Raw genomic sequence first — 22,005 nt, forward strand, 5'->3', positions numbered from 1 at the left:
CAAGGAAAGTTTTCATCTTTCAGTCAGAAAAACAAAATGTCCCAATATTTCGGTAGACTACCAAAATATTTCAATTTAGAAATGTAGAACCAGGACGTCATGGGAATTGTAGTTTGGGGATATGAGGCAACTGTTCTCCTCTATGGGTTGGACATCATGGTCAGACTATATCTACCTTGATACTCCAGAGCTATGGACTCCCAGTGTGGACCGCTTCCTTTCTCAAGAATTGAGACTGTAGTGCATGATGGGAATCATCATCTAACCAGTGCATGATGGCAATCATCAGCATATAGAAGAGACTGTAGCATAATGTTGCTGAACAACAATTTTGTATTTTCTGAAAATATGTTTTTTTTGAATTTCTGCTGAAAATGAATGTTTATGTTGAAAAATAACACATTTGACCAACCCCCTCAAATGCAGAGTGACAACACTGAATATAACACTTTGTAAAACTGTGCTGGGAAATTATTTTCTTGTCCCAGGAGAATCTGAGATATAGAATAAAACAAAACCCTTTCTCACAACAGGATGAAATGTTAAAATCTTGAAAGTGTTTGCACACCAAACTTTTTTTGCAATGAGCCAGTCAAAACATTGTTTCAGTAACTTCTGCATTTCATTAAGAATTTGACCTTTTAACATTTTACATTGTTATTAATTATAATAAACAAATTTCAAACAAAAATGGAACTTTTTCTTTAAAAAATGCCAAAATGGAACATTGACAGTTTAAAAAGAAAATCCAATATATTTTGAAATAGGAAATTCATCAGTGCCAAATCATTTCCCATGAAATGTTTCAATTTTGATGAATTGACATTTTTAAATTAAAAGATAAAGATTGTCAAAAAATTCCTAGTTAATAATTTGCAGCACTTCACAGTACATTTTGAGCTTGATTTGCTACTGTCTAACACTAGTTCTATTCCATTAACTTCACTGGATTTTTTGCAAATTTACATTGGAAAGAAGAGCTCCTTCATTTTCAGAGCACTTGGCATCCTTGTTAGTTAGGTAGGGAAGCATTATTCTCATTTCCCATATGAAGAGAGCGAAGAAGGGAGGTCACGTGACTTGGGGAGTCAGCTGAAGAGCTCTAATCAAAATTAAGGAGATTCTTCATGGCCGAATCATAAGACATTTCTATAGTCAAACCCAGGATTTGGCTCCCAGGTAAGCAGTAGCACTATTAGAACCATATAACCCAGAAGATGAAGGCTAAAGAAGTAATTTAGTTCCTCAGAGCAGTGTGATGGCCTGACTTTTGGAGTGTCAGCAATTGTATCAGGGTTTCTCAGTTTGTTATAATTTTCCTACTTTAAAGGCACAAAACAAACCTATTTATATTTGTACTACTATTTTATTTTTATACTGAATAGTGTACTTACATGTGGACTATGGCCACCCTGTTGAATACAGAATGGTAACAGATGTCTGCGCTTTTTTTTACTCAAGACAGTACAATAAATGGTGGAATCATTTTTTCCCTTCACTTACACTCTCCAGTTCCAGTTCTCCTGCTCTTAACTGAACCTCCCACGGGATGCTAGAATCATAGTTCATGAAACACAGTTATCTATTCCCTACAGTGCCACCACAATGGCTGCTGAGTGAACTTCAATTCCAATTGCAGTGCTCTAACAGCAAAAGGTCAAGGTACAGAAAGTGGTCCTGACTTCAGAAAATAGGTAACTTTCTAAAGATGAAACATTTTCGTTTTTATTTATAGGCATTTTATGACACTCATCACTGTAGAACCCACAAAATGGTTTGAAATTCTACAGCAAAAAGATGAAGACAACTCTATATTTGATTAGTTTTTCCAATTTGTTTCATTCCATTTATTCTGTATTTCATCCACCCAATCTGAAAATCCAAAATAGGTGAAATCACATTTTAAAACTAGAGGATAGCAATACATTAATATATATTGATTCAATTTATTGAATATTAACTGAAGGTTAAAACAAAATGTGAAACAGCTATTGAATGTGTATACAGGCAGTCCCCAGGTTACGTACAAGATAGGGACTGTAGGTTTGTTCTTAAGTTGAATTTGTATGCAAGTCGGAACTGGTACATATTGTAGGGGAAACTCTAGCCAAACATTTCTGCAGAGCTCAGTTTTATTCTTTCACACCTCACTTCCCTCAGTCCTTTATTCTCAAGCTGAGGTGTCTGCTGAGAAAAGCCGCTCTCCCTGGTCTGCTGGGGCAGAAGGGGCGCTAGCTTCACGTCTCCCTGGTCTGCTGGGGGGAAGCAGCTAGTGCGGGGTTGCCTTACCCCGTTTGTAAGTAGGGATCCGATGTAAGTCGGATCCATGTAACCCGGGGACTGCCTGTACTTTAAATGACCTCCTTCCTATTATATAAAACCGCAGGAAAAAAGGATAATTTTGTTATTGATGCATATTTATAAACTCTCTCTCTCTATATATATATACACACACACATATATATAAACACACGAAAAATATTTAAAATAAAGTATGTCAGATCATAAACAATTACATTTCAATAAAAAATGGTTTGCATCATATATACATTGTATCACCAATCTGAAAACAATTAAAAACAACATTAAACACCAGTTAATTTCTCCCCAAGGCTATTAAATCTAAATATTTTCAATATTGCAACTTTACAATAATTAGCATCCCTTTCAGGCTTTTTCTTTGTTTTAAAAAATTGAGTTTACGCACATTATAAACAATAGAGATTTTAAAAAACATGTTAATATAATTCTAAAATAATAGAACAATTTACCTCCCTCCATTTCAGGTTTACTGTTCGTTTCACTTGCATATATATAACTTAACTAGAGGCATGATACGATGCAAGGGAGATATAAATGCTACATAAGTTAAAGTATGTAAAGTAATTATAGCCTAGTGTAACCTCACCCACATAAGAAAAAGGGAAGTTAAAGATGAAGTGTTTCAAATAATACTAATGCTGAATCAGCCCAAGCTAGGATTTTGCCATGCAAGATCAATGACAATCTTCAAAACTCCCCCTTTATGGTTCACTCTAAAGTTCTGACTCTCCAAAAGAGAACTCGCACACAGTTTTTTAACTGGATTTCTTAGTAACCAAAATTTAGAACGATTCTCAAATGGCACAGTGTAAACTACTTGTGGTGAAAAAACAGTACTAAGAATCTGAAACTTTCTAAGATTCTGTTTCAGAAGCTGATTTGTTGTTTGTGCAAAGATAATCACATTCTTTGCCTTTTTTTGAGATTAGACTTGGTAAAACAGTGGGGAGCCTACCAGGGAGGCAGTTTATCCCTCCCTGATTCTCTGTCTTTCTTCAGTGCATGTTAAATCAGGCTAACGACTGCTCTAACCTGTAGAACCCTGTATGGATACAAAATGTCTATTCATAGCTGCATTCATATCTGTAAAAATAAGCTGCGGATATCTGCATTCACATCTGCGGATATCGGCATCCGCATCCACATCTGTGGACGCAGATACCTGTGGATATAAAGTGGATATCCATGAATTTGCAGGGCTCTGCAAACCTGCACCAGCTGGCAAGGAGATCCTCAAGGACCATGTCAGTCGGAAAGAGCTGAGGTACAGTGCAGTCTGGGCACTCTTTCTCTCCCCTCCTCCAGATCACTGACATCCACTGTGCCATGCACTTTGAAGAGGAACCATATGTGCCAGGTCTAAAACTGCTAGGCTCTCCCCCATGTCAGGGGAATTTCAAACTAAGGGGATGAGGTCTCTGTACCACCTGACTGGCAAAAAAAGAAGAAGAGCAGAGAATCAGCCCCAAAGGTTTTAAAGACTTAAATCAGACTACTGAGCAGAAATTGAGCTCCCAATGTCTAATTAATTTGTCCCGTCCCCCCCAACACCTACATTTTAACCAAATCCAGAAATTGACAAAGTATTTTAATTCATCTGCATAATAATTTGTAAACAACTACAAATTACTGTTTACAAGATATAAAAGTGCACAATGAAATTTGTTTTCTGTGGTACATGCTTAAAAATCTAAAACAAATATGGACACCGTATCATTGACATAACCTAGTGGAATACTCTGTAAAAAGTCAATTACTGCACTTAATGTTAACATTTACACAGCTATATTTTATTAAAGGTTTACATGCAACACACTGATTACATTTTTTAAAATTTACATAAAATACATTTACAAAAGGATCAATTATCACAGACTTCTATGAACATTAGTGAACAACATAAAGAAAGTATATGAAAATCAGCAAATATTTTCAATGAGGTAAAGTTAAAGTTAACAGGCCTTTATCATTGATTGTGGGGCTAAAACATAGTCCAAATCTTCAGGCATAGAACAATTTTCTATTAACAGGAGGCCCTTATTCCTTGATATTTTGAAGGAGCTGCAATAAATGAGACTCAATAACCTGTTGAACTAAAGTGGAGAAACAACCTAGTTAATTAATGTTCAATGATTTCCAAATCTCTACTGTTGTATTTTACTGCCAGATACAGACTTCTTTGATTGGATGATTGTACAGGACATGAACTAATTAATGCACTACACGTTTGTATTATAGAATCATAGAATAATAGGACTGAAAGGGACCTCGAGAGGTCATCGAGTCCAGCCCCCCGCCCTCAAGGCAGGACCAAGCTCCGTCTACACCATCCCTGACAGATGTCTATCTAACCTGTTCTTAAATATCTCCAGAGAGGGAGATTCCACCACCTCCCTTGGCAATTTATTCCAATATTTGACCACCCTGACAGTTAGGAATTTTTTCCTAATGTCCAATCCAAACCTCCCCTGCTGCACTTTAATCCCATTACTCCTTGTCCTGTCCTCAGTAACCAAGAGGAACAAATTTTCTCCTTCCTCCTTGTGACACCCTTTTAGGTATTTGAAAACCGCTATCATGTCCCCCCTTAATCTTCTTTTTTCCAAACTAAATAAGCCCAGTTCATGAAGCCTGGCTTCATAGGTCATGTTCTCTAGACCTTTAATCATTCTTGTCGCTCTTCTCTGTACCCTTTCCTTTCAATTATCTATGACAATTAAAGCATCATATAGTTCAAAACAATGAATATACTGAATGAACATTGAACAGAGGGCCAATACGTGGAGTGAGAATGGGGGGAAGCCATGGTTTGTGGCCTAGTTTGGAAATGTAGCTAAAATAGGTTAGGTAGGATATGGGTGATTCTAAACTGTATGGCTACATCTCCACAGCAGCCTTATTTTGGAATAAATAACATTATTCCAAAATAACAGTCCTCATCTACACAACAAGCAGTTATTTCGACATCATGTTGAAATAATGTTGAGTTGAAGGACTTCTTACTCTGACTCTTATAACCCTCATTTTACGAGGAAGAGTGCTTTTTCAGACTTCCTGCTGTGTAGACAGCTCCAAAAGCCAAAATAAACTATTTGGACTTAAGCTACACAATTGATGTATCTCTAGTTGTGTAGCTTATTTCGGCATTAGCCCTCCTGTGAAAACGTGCCCTAAGTGGAGAGTGTGTTAGTACTAGAGGCTTTAAAAAGAAAAAAAAACCCACACTGTTGGAAATATGTGATTTTCTTCAGTGTTCAGAATTTACACACTGAACCCCTTATTTGTTCCCTGAGTCAATTCCATCGTAAGCCCAGGGGCTTGCAGCAGTTACATGCATGGGTTGATTTATCATTTTTTATTCAGTTCATGGCTTAAAAAAAAAAGTTTTCACATGGTTCAGAAGCCAGGGTCACCCCTGAAGAGGCACCTTTTTGACTCTGTATAACCCAAAGAGGCTCTGAAAGCAGAGAGCCAAATTTGCCAACCTACCATGCAGAACCCTGGCAGAAATGCCCACTCCCCTGAAAAGGTTTATCTTTTTAGAAGAAAAAGAACTTCAAATAGTTCACAGAAGTAAGTCCAAGAATACTGTGACTATTTAATGTACATGATAGCAGAGGCCTGGCCCAAGTACCCAAAACACAAACAACTATGCCCATGAGAAAGCTGGACCCAGATTGAAAGTCTCCCTGAAGTAAGAGGGCAGCTAATTCATATCATCTACTGGACAGTCTCAGCAGAAAGGTCTTCCGTGTATTCTAAGACAGAATTTAATAATATCTTGCTATGGCCAAATCCTGCGGATGGTAGTGTCACTGCATGCCCTCTTTTAGAATAAATCCTCCTTCTGGTACAGTTGTCTCTACATCAGGAGTGAGGAACTTAAGGCTTGCCTGGATCCAGCTCCTGAGACTCAGGGCCCCCCTTTAGTATTGGGGGAGCCCATGCTAGCACCTCAACACTGTTTCCCCGTGAGGCTGGAGTGCACAAAACCTACTAGCCTGAGTCCAATGATTTTTCTGTGGGTCAGAAGCCCCTTACCCACAACAGACTTCCCATCCCTGCTCTACAGAGAATTTTATAAATTAGATACACTCCCAACTGTGCCTTAAAGACATGGCTCAAGATCAGTGACTTTCTTTCACTATTGACCTGGGCTCATGAACTAGAGGTGAAAGACTCCTTACCTATTATTGGTTCTGTGTACAATCCAGGCCTGTCTGCTAAATTACATATTGTAATTGCCCATGCTGCTAGAGCTAACTTTTTAATGGATTTTGGAAGCACAAATTAATCAAATAAAATAATGTGAATCTGTTCAATTAACACGTGCATAATTTAGAAAATATTTTAACTAGCCTATAACCAACTGAAAAGAACAACCTAACAGATTTAGCAATCTCAAACCACTTTAGAACAGGAACTTTTGTCTTCTTACATTGGTAAAGCACTGTTACTGGAGTTACATAAATAAACAATAAAAACAGCCAAACCTAAAGGTCTCTGAACACTTACCACTCCGATGGCCTAAAGCCACAGCCAAATCCATGGAATTGTAGCCAGAATCTGTCTCAATAGTTGGATCAGCCCCATTTTCTTCATAAAATAGAGGAAAAAATTTAAATTATGCTGACAACTAGTAGTTCATAATTATCAGTAATAAACTTCTTTGGGGTTTCATTTCTTAATGTTATCCTTAATGTCTTACCTAAGAGAATTTTTACACATTTCACATGGTTTCCATGTACTGCATATAGCAGAGGTGTCCCTCCATTCTGCAAAAGAAGAAAAAAGACATATAAACTTTAATAGCTGGAGTTCACGTATCTAGTTAAAAACCTGGTCAGCTGTATCTGGAATTCCCTTATAAAAGAAGAAGTACAACATATGTGAGTACTTCAGATCACAATAGTCATAAAATGCAATGAAAAGGTCACCAGCTCTTTTCCAACTGTGTCCCCCATCTTCTATGGATCTACTTTTCAGTCACAATCCTGGAAGTAGGCTGTGTCTACAGATCCCTATTCCTATGAGGAGTTCTAGTGAAAGGAGCTTTGCAAGGGCAAATCTGCCTCCGTGAGTCAGACTGCAGAACCTGAAGTTTGTAGACTCTTCAAGGCAGAAACTGGTCCAAAGTATTTGTGCTTCCCTGACGGCTGTCCTAAATTATAGCAGATGCCAACAGATCAAAAGGCAGGAATTAGCACATCTATTCTTGCACAACAGGTGATCACTCCAGAGCTGGTTATGCCACTTTTATGCCCAATGTGGCGTACATTAACCAAACCACACCTCAATTCTGGGTCACTGTTTTTAATGCTGTTGCTTGGTATTGAGTACACTGATGATTATTTATATTACATCAAGTGGTAACAGACATTTTTATTGCACTAATATAGACAATATTTAACTTGTACAAAATCTTCTGAAGCACTCGTACAAAAATTCCAGGTGCTTTAGAAAACTGTCTTATACACTCAAAATCTGAAAGCTAAAACCTTTTCAAATGTGGCTATTAACCTGAAATACATTTCAGCTCCCTTATTTATATTTTCACTGCTAACTTTGTTCAAAATAAATCCTTATGGTGGAATGTAAATAATTCAATAGTAATTTCATCAGATCATAAAAAAATTAACAACTTTGACATTCATGATAAAAAATGGAAAATTGAGCAAGTGAATACTTTAGCTTAGACCTTTTTTCTGACATTTTGTGATACAGGCTTATGTTTCTGACAGTGCAGTTTAATCAGCAATATCACCTTTGAAAGGCAAAATTCACAAGGGTCAAAGGCCAGTTTTTGTCTTCTGAAAGCAAACACATTTTAAAGGTTACTTAAGATGTTACCCTCGTCCCTGAGATATTCTCTCTTGACTACAGAGATGATGATATAATTTTCTGTATAAGAAATTGCTATAGCAGTACTTATTATAGATTAAAGTTCTTCTGGGGCTAGAAGTCCTGGGTAAGGAACACCCTATTAGTTTGAGGGAAAACGAACATTTCACTTCCCCAGAAGCCCCAAACACACTCTGATTCCCAGTCAACAGGTGAGCTCAGGAACAATCTCATCTAGCTCTCCTGTTCAGTTTAGAATATACTCCCCTATCCATCCAACCAAGACACTACAGTTGGCTATGGAGGCCTGAACAAACTTAGTCCTGTACAAGAGTCCTTGCATGGACAATACATTAGTATGCTGTGTCCTGGTTTTCAAAGTTTACATTTCTTAAGACTTAATATGATTTTCAAATCCATGTCAGTTCTAGCTTTTGGAACACATTTCTGACCAATGCTCACTACGATTATGGACATTCCAGTGACAGACTTACCCAGTCATACTCATTCACATCAACTCCGCAGTCAAGCAGCATTTTGACAATATCTGTGTATCCCTTACTACAGGCCAATGACAAAGCGCTTTCTCGCCCTTTCCCCAAAATTTGAGGGTCTGCACCCTGAAAGAAAAAAAAAGTGGTAACAGTCCTATTTAAAAAGCTTACTGTCATAGGCTGGGGGGCCCTTTAGGGCAAGCTGGGATCAGCCTTGCCCTGATCTAGCCACAAAATGGCAATTAGTGATCCCAGCTGGATGCACTGGAGCTAGTTACCATGAAAGACCCCAGATGCAAATCTAGAGAGAAACTCCAGAGGAAGCAAAACTCTCCTGTAGATAGAAACTTCTAGCGATAGGAGAGGGGATAGTCTTGAAGAGACCTATAGGCTACTTCTACCCTACAAGTTTTTTTGGTAGAAAATATGTTCATGAGAGACTTGTTAGCATAAGCCGCGAAATCATTAGCATATTTTCTGCCGTTTGTTTTTGCACAAGGGGTTTTTGCGCAAAAAGAAGCAGTGTGGACATGTGGATGTTTCCTTTTTTCACAAAACCCGTTTTGCACAAGATTCTTATGCCTCTCCGGAACAGGCATAAGGGTTTTGTGCAAAAAGGAAATGTCCACACTGCTTCTTTTTGTGCAAAAACCCCTTGCGTAAAAACAAACGGCAGAAAATAGGCTAATGATATCACGACTTATGCTAACAAGTCCCTCATTAGCATATTTTCTGCTGAAAAAACTTGTAGTGTCGACGTAACCATAGGGAGTAGAGTAGACTCGTGTGGAGATAGCCCTGAGCACAGACTTCACGTGTACTATGGGGCTGGAGCACCCACAGGGAAAAATTAGTGGATGCTGAGCATTCACCAGCAGACAAGCTTCACATGCTCCATCACCCTCCTCCCAGTACCTCTCACCTGTTGGTGGCCATGCTGACCAGTTCCTCTGCTGCCCTCCCATTACTTCCAGAATGTTGTGACCAGCTGTTTCATGGGAGTTCAGGAAGTTCTGGGAGAGCAGAGGAGGAACTTGGGGGAAGGAGTGGAGAGGGGACAAGCGAAGAAGCGGGGCAGGGATGGGGCATATGGTAAAGCAAGGGTCCAGCACTCCTCTAGATAGAGCGGAAGTTGGCACCTATGACACTGAGAGAAGATTTGTAAGTAGAAGTAGAAGACTTCTGTAGCGGAATGTAGAAAAAGCATTACTCAGGTTTGTTTGGATTTTAATTTGGACCTTTCAGTTACCTGAACAGGGATTTGAGCTGGTTGCAGGGCTGAGTCACAGAAGAGCTGGTGAGAGAAAGGCGCTTGCAGGAAATGCTGGAGCCCAGGAAACCAGTGACAATATGCATAGACATAAGGCAATGCTCCAAAAGACAGTACGCCCCATCTTGCTGGTTCTTTATTTCCCCTTTGTGGGGCAATTAATGTTATTGCTTTTAGAAATGTAGTAGCATCTGCAAACTTATAAAACAAACTAAGGACTTTGAGATTTTCTCCTTACATTCTGAAGCAAAAATTCCACCACTGCTATCTGCCCATGAGCTGCGGCCCACATCAGAGGGGTAAAACCTTCTTCATCTTTATGGTTGATTACATTTTCTGTTTAAAAGAAAAATACAGTTCAATGATCATTTTTGCTGCTGTACCGTAAGTGCTGTTAGAGTAAAGGTTGTGTCAACATTTCTGTTATGAACAGCTGTGTTTATAATTCTACCATCAAGTCCACTCTGGGCTGACATTTTATGTACAAAATCTAACCCTGACAGTGACAGAAATACATTTTTCTATGCTAAAGTGGGGGAAGGGACAAGGAATACTTAACTTCTAATGACTTTCACATTTCTACAAATAAAGCTTTGTTTTTATACTAAGGCTATTTGCCCATAATATTGGCTTGTGTCTATGTTTGGAGATAGCCCAGCAGATACCCCAAAAATAAACAAATGTTCCATATTAATATTTATTAGGCAGTCTAAAAATTTTCCAAGACAGCGAGCAACTCTAATATCTCAAATAAATAATATAGGTTTCAGAGGGTAGCCAAGTTAGTCTTTAACTGAAAAAGCTTAAAAAATAAAAAATAGTACTATAGCACCTTAGATACTAACAAAAAACGTAGATGGTAGCTTTTATGGGCACAACCCACTTCTCCAGATGAATGGAGTTAAGGGGCTTCTGAACCCTGGACCCCTTAACTCCATTCATCTGCAGAGGTAGGTTGTGCCACGAAAGTTCATGCCACCATCTATATTTTTTATTAGTCTCTAAGGTGCTACAGGACTATTTGTTGTTTTCTTAAATAATATGTGTAAATCTAGAGGACCACAATAAAGATTTGGCACATTCATGCATTTGACTGGCATTTTGTAGAGAGGGTTAATTGTGCCCCCAGGATTGAAGGAAGTGGTAAGTGTGTTTTTATAGCTGATTCATTGGCTGGATGAGTTAAGAAAACTTGTTCTTGATAGATGTTTGTTTTTTCAATGCTGCTAAGTATACTTACATTGTTGGAAGATAAATTAGGTGTCAGAGTGCCTAAAGTTCTTATATACATAACATTGTAACATTACTTAAATCTAAATAAATATATGCTCAAACTTAAAAATGAATTTGCTTTCTCTGGGTATGTCTAGACTACAAGCCTCTTCTGAAAGAGGCTTTTTCAAAAGAATCTATCGAAAAGGCCTCCTTCGAAAGATAGCATCTAGACTGCAATCACTTCTTTTGGAAAAGGAAGCCGCTTTTTTGAAAGAGAGCACCTAGGCAGTCTGGATGCTCTCTTTGAAAAAGCCCTATTTACATTCAAGAATGCCTTTTTTTGAAAGTGCTCTTTCGACACTAAGAACTTACTTTCAAAAGAATGCAGCAGTTGTCTAGATGCAGGGGAAGTTTTTTTTGAAAAAGGACCACTTTAAAAAAACAAACAAACAAAAAACCCTGTAGTCCTCTGGGTTCCCAATCCTGTGCTTCCTAAAAAGTTCAGATAGTTTTACTTGCATGAAAGTAAATTTCACAGAAAGCAAATTTCAAATGTGTATATTCAAGTATAATACCAACCTAGGCCAATAAACAGATGTCAGACAGTAATGACTTGCAGTGACTGCCTTCAATGGACAGATTCATACCAGAGAAATTAATGTAAATGCTTCTATAATCGGTCGAACCAGTCAGTGAGTCTTCCATCATAACTTATTTTAAGTACAGGTTGGATCTCCCTGGTCAAGCAACATTAGGAACTGTTACCCAGGATAGAGATCCAAAATGGAGCCTGCTAGTCCTTTTCACCTCAGCAGTTTCTCCTCGCCAAAACCACACAGAGGGAAGCTTTGCACTCCAACCTCTAGCCTATGCACACGGCTCTAAACCTGTGCACCCCTCACTAATGCGATGCGTGCGCAGCCAGGTTATGCACCCGGCATCCTTTTCCCTATGGACACCACCCTATACTGTTGCTCCCCACTCGCTAACCCAGTTTCCCGCCTTAATGTCTTTAAAAACCCTCCCCTAGGAATAGCTCGGGTTGGCTCTCCTCTACCCATTGTTGCTGTGTGTTGTCATGTTGATGTCTCACCGCGTCTTCGTCCGTTACCCGTGAGGAGCGCCATCCGCACGTGGTCTGGTCAAGGCCGCTCAGGCCCAACACTAGTTGTGCCCTCCTGAGGGTGAGAGAAGTCTCCTCTCTAAGGATTTTGGGACTGGTGTCCTTGGACTCTGGGACTATACCACCATTTCTACACCTGCGGAACCTCACCTAGCCGAAGGACTGGTGCCAAGGAATCCAGAGGGTTCCACCACATGGAGAGGCGAGGATCTACCTCGAGGAACTACTCAGGAACCGGAACTGATCAGGACCCCGAGGGATATCCCTGCTGTTCTCCCTCACGGCTTTAAATTAGCCACGAGGTCAAAGGCGTCCATCGCCGCCTTCAGTGTTTTAGTGTAAAGTATAATCCTTTTGTATACGGGACCTTTTCTATCCTCCCTTTCTTCAGGATTAGGGTGGGACAGTTTACTGTTGTTCTTGCTGTTAATGCGTGTTATTATTTTCCAAAATATATGGTTTGGCCCTAAATTCGTGTCTGACCTAATTAGTGACTAATCTTTCCAGTGGTGATAGATACGTGTACCAGGTCGAATCTGGCTTCTGTGGGGGAGGCAGCATTAGGCTTTGATTAATTGCCTACAACAATTGTTTACCTCAGCCTTCCGGGTAGCAGAACTGATGAGTCCCGAACGAGGGACTTTTCTGGACCATCCCCTGCCACCGTCTACGAACTAGCCAGCCCCCTGACTCTGGCTCCCAATCTCCCCCTCACCATCTCCTCACTCCAACAAGCTGTCCACCCTACTGCTGCTGGCCCCTCCTCAGTCCCAGGTTGTCATGTGCATCCGGGGTTCTCCAGCTCCTGGACCTATGCTACTGCAGGTGGCCAGGTTTCCCCAGCTCTCCGCTGCTGCGGTTCTCTGGTCCCATGCTGCCATGGGCAGTTGGGATTCTCCAGCCCTTGGCTCGCGCTGCCATGATTCCCTGGTCCTGTGCTGGCATGGGCAGCCAGATTTCCCTGGCTCTGCTTTGCCATGAGTTGTCAGAGTTGTCCATCCACGCGCTGTCATGGGTGGCCAAGTTTCTTCCTCTGGCCCCATGCTGTTGCAGGTTGCTGGGGTTCTCTAGCCCGTGCCCAGCACTTTTTTGGGATTCTGGTCCCGCTTCCCTCAGCTGGGCTGCTGGATCTTCTACCATTAGGCTCCCACACTCTCTAGTCCAGGAGCATTCATGGTCCTGCTGGACCACAGATGTTGCTGGACTGGAGAATACTGGTTTTCAGAGTTTGTTGTTATTATATTACTGTGATATACAGTACAATGGATGCTTTAGCAGCAGTTTATTTTACAGACAATAATATCTATTATAGAATGACAGCATATAGTTTCACTGCAGATACTGCATACCTCAGAATTGGAGTGATAAACAGCAAATAATTGACTGCAACTATAATATAATATAATGCTGTATAATCAACTGATAAATTATAAGTATAAATATACTCATTTTAAGGGGAATTTGTTTCCAACTATAAATGCAATAAAGAATACTAAATCATCTCAGAACTAATTTGCATAATCACATATCCCTACTTTTGTATATCTCACTTTCACAGTTTACCTTTACACAGTCTTTGTGATTCACTCCATCCCTACCACTTCAGTACAGAAAGGCTTTACAAGCAATTCCCATTAATAATGCTAGTTTCTACACCAAATTGCAGTGACAAGAGAACATACAGCTTTAAAAGTACAAATATAAAATCAATGTCCCTAAAGAATGGATATCATGAGTTCATGAGGCTGCTGATAGACCTGTGGAGGGTTTTCTAGTCAGTTGATGCATGTTGGAGCATATAATCCAATGGAACAAGGTTAAAAATCTTGCAAAGAAAAGATTAAAAGTCCCTCAGACCCTCACCTTGTTCAATACGTGTAGCCAAATAAAGCATTTCTCCTTGAGCAGCCAGCTGGTGAACTGACAGAGCTGCAAAAAGAGCACAAAGATGTACTGAGTGCACATAAGGCCTGCTCCTGCTCAAGCCAGTGATAAATGAACGTACTGATATTGGTTTCAGCTTAACTTCTGAAGCAGCTTTACAGTATTCTTAAAAGTGATTCAATATGACAATGGTCTACCAACTCTCTTATCATATTAAGACAGGCAAAATATTTTCCACAGATGCTGAACTACAAACTTTGTTATGTAGTCAATATCTCTGATAGATTTTTGCCACCTGTCTTATAATTTAATACCACTTTGTAACCAAGATTATATTGCCTTCAGAAACATTTATCAGATGATAAAAAGAGAAACTAACCCCCTCCTTCCCAAATCACTGATACATCGACGACATGTTCTTTTCCGTTTTGAAAATATTAACCAATATTTCCTCCAATGTTCCTTCCTTTCTGTTAAACTCTTAAACTTATCTTGGGTTTCTTCATCAGCACTGAATTTTTATAGAGCCCTGCTGATTGTGGTCAGACAAAGGGAATTTGTCTTAAGACTTAAAAAAGCTGCAAGCACTTTTCAAACCTATTGTAGCATTAAAATATTCAAAACAGGCTGTGACAGAGTTACATTGTGTTCAGTACAAACCTAGGTGGCTGCCTGTTGAAGTCAATAGCATGACTCCCACGGATCAAGTCTTTAGTAAGCATATGCAATATGACCTACTTTTCTCCTGGAGAGGAAAATATGTCCATTAACCTTCCCTCCCCCACACCCACACATTTTGGGGTAGAAACATTTATTACAGCAGATTACTTTAATAATCTAATAATGACCAAACATTTAAGGTCTTGATCCTTGATACAAAGGGGTTTGTACAGGCACAGAAGTCTGCCTATGTCAAGCTTGCCATGGACATGGAGACTGAGGGGACAATCATTCTGTTTTGGGAAGGGACATAGTTATACATACAAATTGATAACACTTTATGTTGTTTGCCAATGGCTATCCATTAAATAAATGTCCACCGTTCCATTCCTATTCAGTGTTATAATTTTATTTCTCAGAAAGGATACACCTTTTATTCAGAAAAGGGCATTACCTGCTATAGCTCTCTTTCACTTGCTGAATAGGAATGGGCCATTGAACTTGCTGAGTTTCAGAGAGATGTATGTTTAAGATTTCAAACTGTGGCCATTTATAAGGTGAACACTCTAGTAGGTTATGCAGTTATTCCTGAGGGGTGAGGATTTACTGCCAAGGTGTCCTCACAGGTCTCTGGCCCCACTGATGATGATAACCAGAAGGCTATTTGCATGAGTGCTCAATCATGTGGGCCCAGTGACCACAGAAGGCCTCAAGAGGGCCCCCAAAGACCACAAATCAGATAAGGATTGAAGGTGCCTGGACAGGTTTATTGTTAAGCAAAGTACAGTAATAGTTGTCAATAGTCTCTACCAAATCACTACACACATGTACGTACAATGGCCTCAGCACAACCAGAGGGAAACTTCCACTGCCCTCCAGCTGGACAAAGAGTATCCCACCAAGACACCACTTTATATACAGGTACAAACAAGTTACTCAGGTTACCACACTGACACTTCTTAGATGCCACCCATCGCCTTGTACCTCATGATTTGATTAGATCACCTATATCCACCATGCTGTCATTTTAGACCCTTTCCTGAACCTGGGTCAGTATCTGTGGGATGTGAGTACAAAGGTCTTTTTTGATGAGCTGGTAGAACCATGTGCTTTCAACTTATGACCCGTACCAATTACTGTTCCAACCTGGGCCTATTATAAATTAGTGTTTTGCACTCTCAGTCCTGTTCATGCCAAGTTCTGTTAGCAGGACTCTGCCTCTTGCTCACAGCTTAGCTTTGCTTTATGTTAGACATGTTTTATCTATTGGTATATAGACCTCAGGCCTCAAACCAGGCCTGTGCTACATGGGCTTTTGTTTTAGGCCTTCATCTTACTACAGGTTATCAGTTTAAGTTTTTTTTAATTAATTTTACAACTTCCTGTCAGTATGTCTTCTTGCTGGGTCTTTGATTATCATTGCTGCAGAGCAGGGACTGTGTTAATATTTATTGTATAATGCCCAGAACATTGTTGGCACTTATCAGTTAATTAGTAAATTCTACTTGCTGTGCCTACACTATAACAGATTAATAATGTTTTTAAAATATCAAGTAATTTCATTTAAAAGACTAGAATCAGAAAGGTCTTCAGCTGAAGACTTGGATACTTTTCTAAAAGATGTGCTTGGCTTAGGCACAAGCCATTGGCTTCAATACAGAGTGAATAAATAAAACTTGGCCCCTGCCATGCAGCACTAGATGATCTAATGGTCTCTTCAGTCCTCAATTTATAAGGTCCTAATGAAAAAAAATCTAAGCATCTGAAAGCAGTTATTAAATTACAATTCCCAACATTTACTATATCATGGAAGATTACTTACAATTTACAAGGAGAGGTGTTGTAGAGATCTCATTTCCCCTATGTTTGTTAGTTAAAGTAGTTGACTGTTTTATTGGTGAGAAATGTTTAGTTGTTGATGGAGTGTAGACATGTCTTACTTGAATTCCAGGAGAAGGGGAAGTATGGATGTTGCATTCAGCTAAATTCAACAAGGAAAAGAGAAACGGTTTTACTAACTGTAAGAATGCTGAAAGAAAAGTTACAGATTTTAAATCGAATTAAGATATGTTGATGTTATAGAAAGATTAAAAACTTCCATGAAATAAAAGTGATGGAATGTATCTTCACTATTCATTATATGTACCAAGGAATAAAGCGAAAGGACCAAATGCAGCCCTAAATCAATGATGCTCTACGGATGAATCCAAAAACTATAATGCAAATTTTCTACTATGTGTCTACACATGTACTAGGTTTCCTTTTCGATATAGTTTCACAATTGCTTTAGCAAAACTAGAATTGCATTGTGAACAATGTCTTACGATTACTAAACTAGAGAAATGGAGATCTCCCAAATTAATTGATGTCTAGCTGTGATAGAGTGGGGAAGCTAGTCTTAAAGGTCATTCTATGCTGTGTTTTATCTGCACTGTGCACAGGCTTATTTTCCTAGATTTCTTAGATGAGTACAGGTACAGTAATTTGAAATAATATATATACATTTTACTTTGGATTCTTGTTCTCAAGAGTGGAGGTATTACTTCTGAGAACTTAGATTAGAAGCCACAAAACACAAACCCTAACACTTGAAATGTAGGAAGTCATAGCTAGAATTAAGTTCCTTTACTGGCTGAATTGATTTGGCACTAGTATATAGTAGTAATTAAATGATTTGAGGTTAATTAACATGTCCAGTAACTCTGGAGTCATACTGTGAAGAACTGCACATTTACATATCTGAGTGCAAATTCAGGAAGAGAACTCACTTAAAAAAAGGTGTGAAACCCTTGAGTAAATATAATTCAAGCAAAATTACATTTTATTTGTAGATTAAATAGCTGTAGCTGTGGTTACAAAAGTAAATGTCCTAAGCTGATGGTTGAAATGCAGCTATAGACAAGAGGGAGAAAAAAAAGGAAACCTGTATGGGTCAAAGCTTGTATATATTATGGGAAATGGATTAGATTCAACTCCATGACAAGATTAATCACTGATGGTTTTCATATAGTACAGAAATGTGAAACTTTAGTTTAAAAGCATAGATACATAAAAAGTAAGAGGCATAAGCCTTAGTTCTGCAAGTAGTTCTGTGTGAGCAGCTGAATATTAGCACAGAGCTCCCCTCAATTTCAATGAAGCTGTACATAAGTGTTAGGGTCTGCCCACATGGAACAGTTCACAGAACTGGACCCAAAATCACTAACCACCTTCACAAAGAAGTGAATATGACTCACTAAGGCAATTATTGCAATGATGCAGGCCTAGCAACATCATACTGATAAAACAAGATCAAAAGAAGCAACTGTCAGTCAGTGACAAACTTGTTATTTTATTAACATTAGGGAAGAGATAAAATTCTAAATTTAACCTGGAAGTGTATTAATACAAACAACCGATCCTGCAATTCTTTTAGTGGGGCTCTGTGTAGGCACAAGAATTCTTCTGTGTGCAATACGGTAGGATTGGGGACTATGCCATCAAAAAAGGATTATATTCTCATGACAACACAGACATGTATTTTAATGCAGACTCATGGTCTAAGTACATTCATTTATGAATTTTCTTTAGTCCCGTTGCTTTAAAAAAAAAAGTCTAAAAGATATATATATGTATGTACACTAAGGCAGAAAATGAGTTTTGAATTAAACCACTTTTGAACTGGATGTATAATAGAAATTTTAGGGAATAAATTATAGAAAATTATTATTGATTAAAACATCAAGAGTTTAAGCACGTTCATTTTTACATGTTAGCTTGCATGCTTTGTGCATGCTCCTGCACCCAAAAATTTCACACTTTAATGGGAGTTTTAAGTGCAGAAGAAATACAGAGACAGGCACTAATTAATCATATTAGCCTATAGATTTTTTTGCAAATAGAAGACAGTGGAATCATCCTGAACTTCGGTTTGTAGTTTTAAAACTACTCTAAGAATGTTAGGATAAGAAGAAAATATTGAAACGTGAAGGGGAAAGGGGAAGATACTCCACACACAATTTGTACCATAAAGTTCAACCTTTAAATAAGACAGACGCCACCTCAAGGTCAGAGTTAACCTGGTCTTGAATATTTTTACTATCTTCTTCATTCAACGACTTCACAAATCGAGAACAGACATTCATATCAAATCTATTAGGCAAAATAAATTTCATTCCCATGGCAACACTTTGAGCAGGGCCTTCTTCTGTGGTGGAATCAAGCTGGTGCTCTACTTTAATGTCTGGCATGTGAGACAGACTGTAACTGCTGGTGCACTCTTCCACGATTATCTGTGCCCCAACATCTAGATTTGTTGAAGATGCCATGATTTCAATCTCAACTATGTAAAATGTTGCTTCATGGTTTCCAGTTGGCAGTGGTTTGCTAGCATAATTTCCAACCAGCCAAGCAGTCTCTGAAGAGATCTGGACTTCAGAATAATCTGCAATTGAACACAAATTGTTTTAAAGTTTGAATACACTGTCACAACTTCACAATGAAATAAAAAACATATTATTACTATTACATTTAAACTAGCTGCATTTATATTACTATGAATACGAATATCAGGCCAAATCATAAAATTAGTATTAGATTTTATTTAGTTTTTGTTCAAATTGAAGCCAACAATAGTAGTACCTAAATAAGGATTTCAGGATTTGACCTTTTAATTACTATGCTTACAGCCAGCTTGGTGCAAATAAATTAGGGATGTTAGATATCGGGTAATTGAATAGTCAAGTTACCACATAAAATCTTTGGCTGTTTCTAGACTGGCATGATTTTGCGCAAAATCTTCCTGCCTGTCTACACTGGCTGTATTTGCGCAAGAACACTGACATTGTAATGTACAAAATCAGTGGTTCTTGCGCAAATACTCTGATGCTCCCGCTCAGGGATAAGCCCTCTTGCGCAAGTATTCTTGCGCAAGAGGGCCAGTGTAGACAGCAACGTTAATTTCTTGCGCAAGAAAGCCCGATGGCTAAAATGGCCGTCGGAGCTTTCTTGCGCAAGAGAACGTCTACACTGGCACGGATGCTTTTGCACAAAAGCAAATCTTTTGCGCAAAGGCACATGCCAGTATAGATGCTCTCTTGCACAAATACTTTTAATAGAAAAACTTTTCCGTTAAAAGTATTTGCGCAAAATCATGCCAGTCTAGACGCAGCCTTTGTGGGTTATACGACTATTTGAATGTCCCTGGGGGAAGGGCGGGCAGCCAATGCACTCCGGCACCACTCTCGGGAATCCCCTGCCACCCCGCTGCTAGAGAAAAGCATCTCTTCATAAGGCCATATATTGTAGAGCTCTGCCTTAGTAAGAATTGTAGGCTTTGGGCCCAAGACTACACACAGAAGGAAATAATTTGTTTCTTCGATAGAAAAAAATTGTTCTTTTCTCCCTTCCATAAGACAACTAAGGGTATCTCAGATAGAAAACTGACCCTGAGTGTAGCCTGCTGGTTTATAGTGAAACTGCAACACAATTATTGGGCCAGATTCTGATCTACTTATGACTGTTTTAACACCATTATAATTCTTAATGACTTGTAAATAAAAATATTTTTGTATGCGATATCAGGACCAGAACCAGTCTTGTTAAATATAGCTTCTGGATTTCAATAAGCATGCTGATTCATCGCCCCATGTGAATTAAGTGACTTTACCATCTAAGAGGATTGTTTCCACATCAGAGCCTAAATTACCATAGCCAGGCTCCAATTAGTAAGTTAGCAAGAAACATTTGTCTTTTTATAGTACTGTATGCCACTTTGCAGTGTCAAGGGTTATTTAGTCTGCAGAAGAGAAGAGTGAGGGGGGATTTGATAGCAGCCTTCAACTTCCTGAGGGGAGGCTCCAAAGAGGAGAGAGCCTGTTCTCAGTAGTGACTGGATGGCAGAACAGGGGGCAATGGTCTCAAGTTACAGTGGGGAAGGTCTAGGTTGGATATTAGGAAAAACTATTTCACTTGGAGGGTGGTGAAGTACTGGAATGGGTTACTTAGGGAGGTGCTAGAATCTCCATCCTTGGAGGTTTTTAAGTCTCAGTTTGACAAAATCCCTGGCTGGGATGATTTAGTTGGAGCTGGTCCTGCTTTGGGCAGGGGGCTGGACTCCATGACCTCCTGAGGTCTTCCCAGTCTAGGATTTTATGATTCTAAGATCTTAGGGTTACTATTGCTTACGTAAAACAAGCTGCCCATTACAGAATCACAGGGTTGGAAGAGATTTCAGGAAATAGAGTCCAACCCTCTGCCCAAAGCAGGACCAATCCTAACTAAATCACCACAGCCAGGACTCTGTCAAGCCAGGACTTTCATTGTAACTATGCAAACCTTTTCCAGCTAACTTGCTCCAAAAGAAATGTGTGTAAATTGCAATTCAGTCAGAGCTAATTCAGATCACTATCCTGTGTAGACAAAATCCAGACAACTATAAAACAGCACCAGAGCTCAGAACTCCAATCTTTGTCTTCCGCCCTATCTAAATTATAAACCCCAAGTTTATATGGATCCTATAAGGAGGAAGAATAGTTTAAAGGAGATGGACAGGAATTGCAGTTAGGAGTCCTAAATTTTAATCCCAGTTCAGGGTAATTTTGGAGAAGTCACAGCCTTCCAGCGTTCGCATAAAATAAGGTATCCCCCTGCCCCACAGACATACATTCATGGTAACGCCCTGGGTGCAATGCGTTTAAGTAATTATGCATATGCTGAACATTTCAGCAGTTACAGGCGGTGCGGCAGCCGGAGCCACTTTGCAAGAAAGAGGGTTTTTAAAATTGGCGCCCCACACGTACTGTTCCCTATACAGAGGCAGCGGCAGCAGCAAAGGGGGTGAGGGGCCCAGGCGCACCAGGAGCCTGCGAGTAGCCGCGACGGTTATCCCAGGAGCCCAGACGCAGCAGTTAGCTGTGCGCACGGTCACACGCTCAATGTAACAGCCGCCCGCGAGCCGGGTGGTGCCGTTATTCAAGGGGCGGAGCAGGGGCGGGGCGGAAGCGCTAATTGCTCTAAGTCTCCGGCGTCGGACCCTCTCACCTGTGGCTCCCGACCTAGGGCATCGCTCTCATCGCCGACGTTCTTATACTCAATGACGTCATTTCCCCCTCTGATCACAGAAAACAATGAAGGTTTTTTTCCTCCCGACTTCTCGCCCGGAAGGGCGTTCCCAAGTACGGCGCCAATAACGCTCAATACGATTGGGCAGGTGGGAG

General features: G+C 39.6%; 1 protein-coding gene across 5 annotated transcripts; it reads right to left on the bottom strand.

Moving 5' to 3' along the window:
- Positions 1-1,814: 1,814 nt before the first annotated feature.
- Positions 1,815-21,983, bottom strand: ANKRA2 (ankyrin repeat family A member 2). Of its 5 annotated transcripts, XR_016349923.1 has the most exons (10): positions 21,830-21,981; positions 18,828-19,232; positions 16,632-16,790; positions 14,129-14,194; positions 10,166-10,263; positions 8,658-8,783; positions 7,031-7,097; positions 6,838-6,918; positions 2,242-4,415; positions 1,815-2,206 (listed from the first exon to the last, which is right to left on the bottom strand). XR_016349923.1 is itself a non-coding variant. In XM_006124287.5 (9 exons), exons 2-9 carry the CDS (start codon positions 19,114-19,116, stop codon positions 4,360-4,362), a joined length of 942 nt encoding a protein of 313 aa, XP_006124349.1. In that variant the 5' UTR covers positions 19,117-19,232; positions 21,830-21,981; the 3' UTR covers positions 1,815-4,359. The 5 variants fall into 5 exon arrangements, 4 of the variants coding, with proteins under 4 accessions (XP_006124349.1, XP_075788372.1, XP_075788371.1 ...); XM_006124287.5 differs by having other exon boundaries at positions 1,815-4,415; XM_075932257.2 differs by lacking the exon at positions 21,830-21,981 and adding an exon at positions 21,645-21,666 and having other exon boundaries at positions 1,815-4,415.
- Between the last annotated feature and the right edge of the window lie 22 nt (positions 21,984-22,005).

The sequence above is a fragment of the Pelodiscus sinensis genome, chromosome 6 (genome assembly GCF_052426305.1).
Source record: "Pelodiscus sinensis isolate ZL-2025 chromosome 6, ASM5242630v1, whole genome shotgun sequence".
NCBI classification, from domain to species: Eukaryota; Metazoa; Chordata; order Testudines; family Trionychidae; genus Pelodiscus; species Pelodiscus sinensis.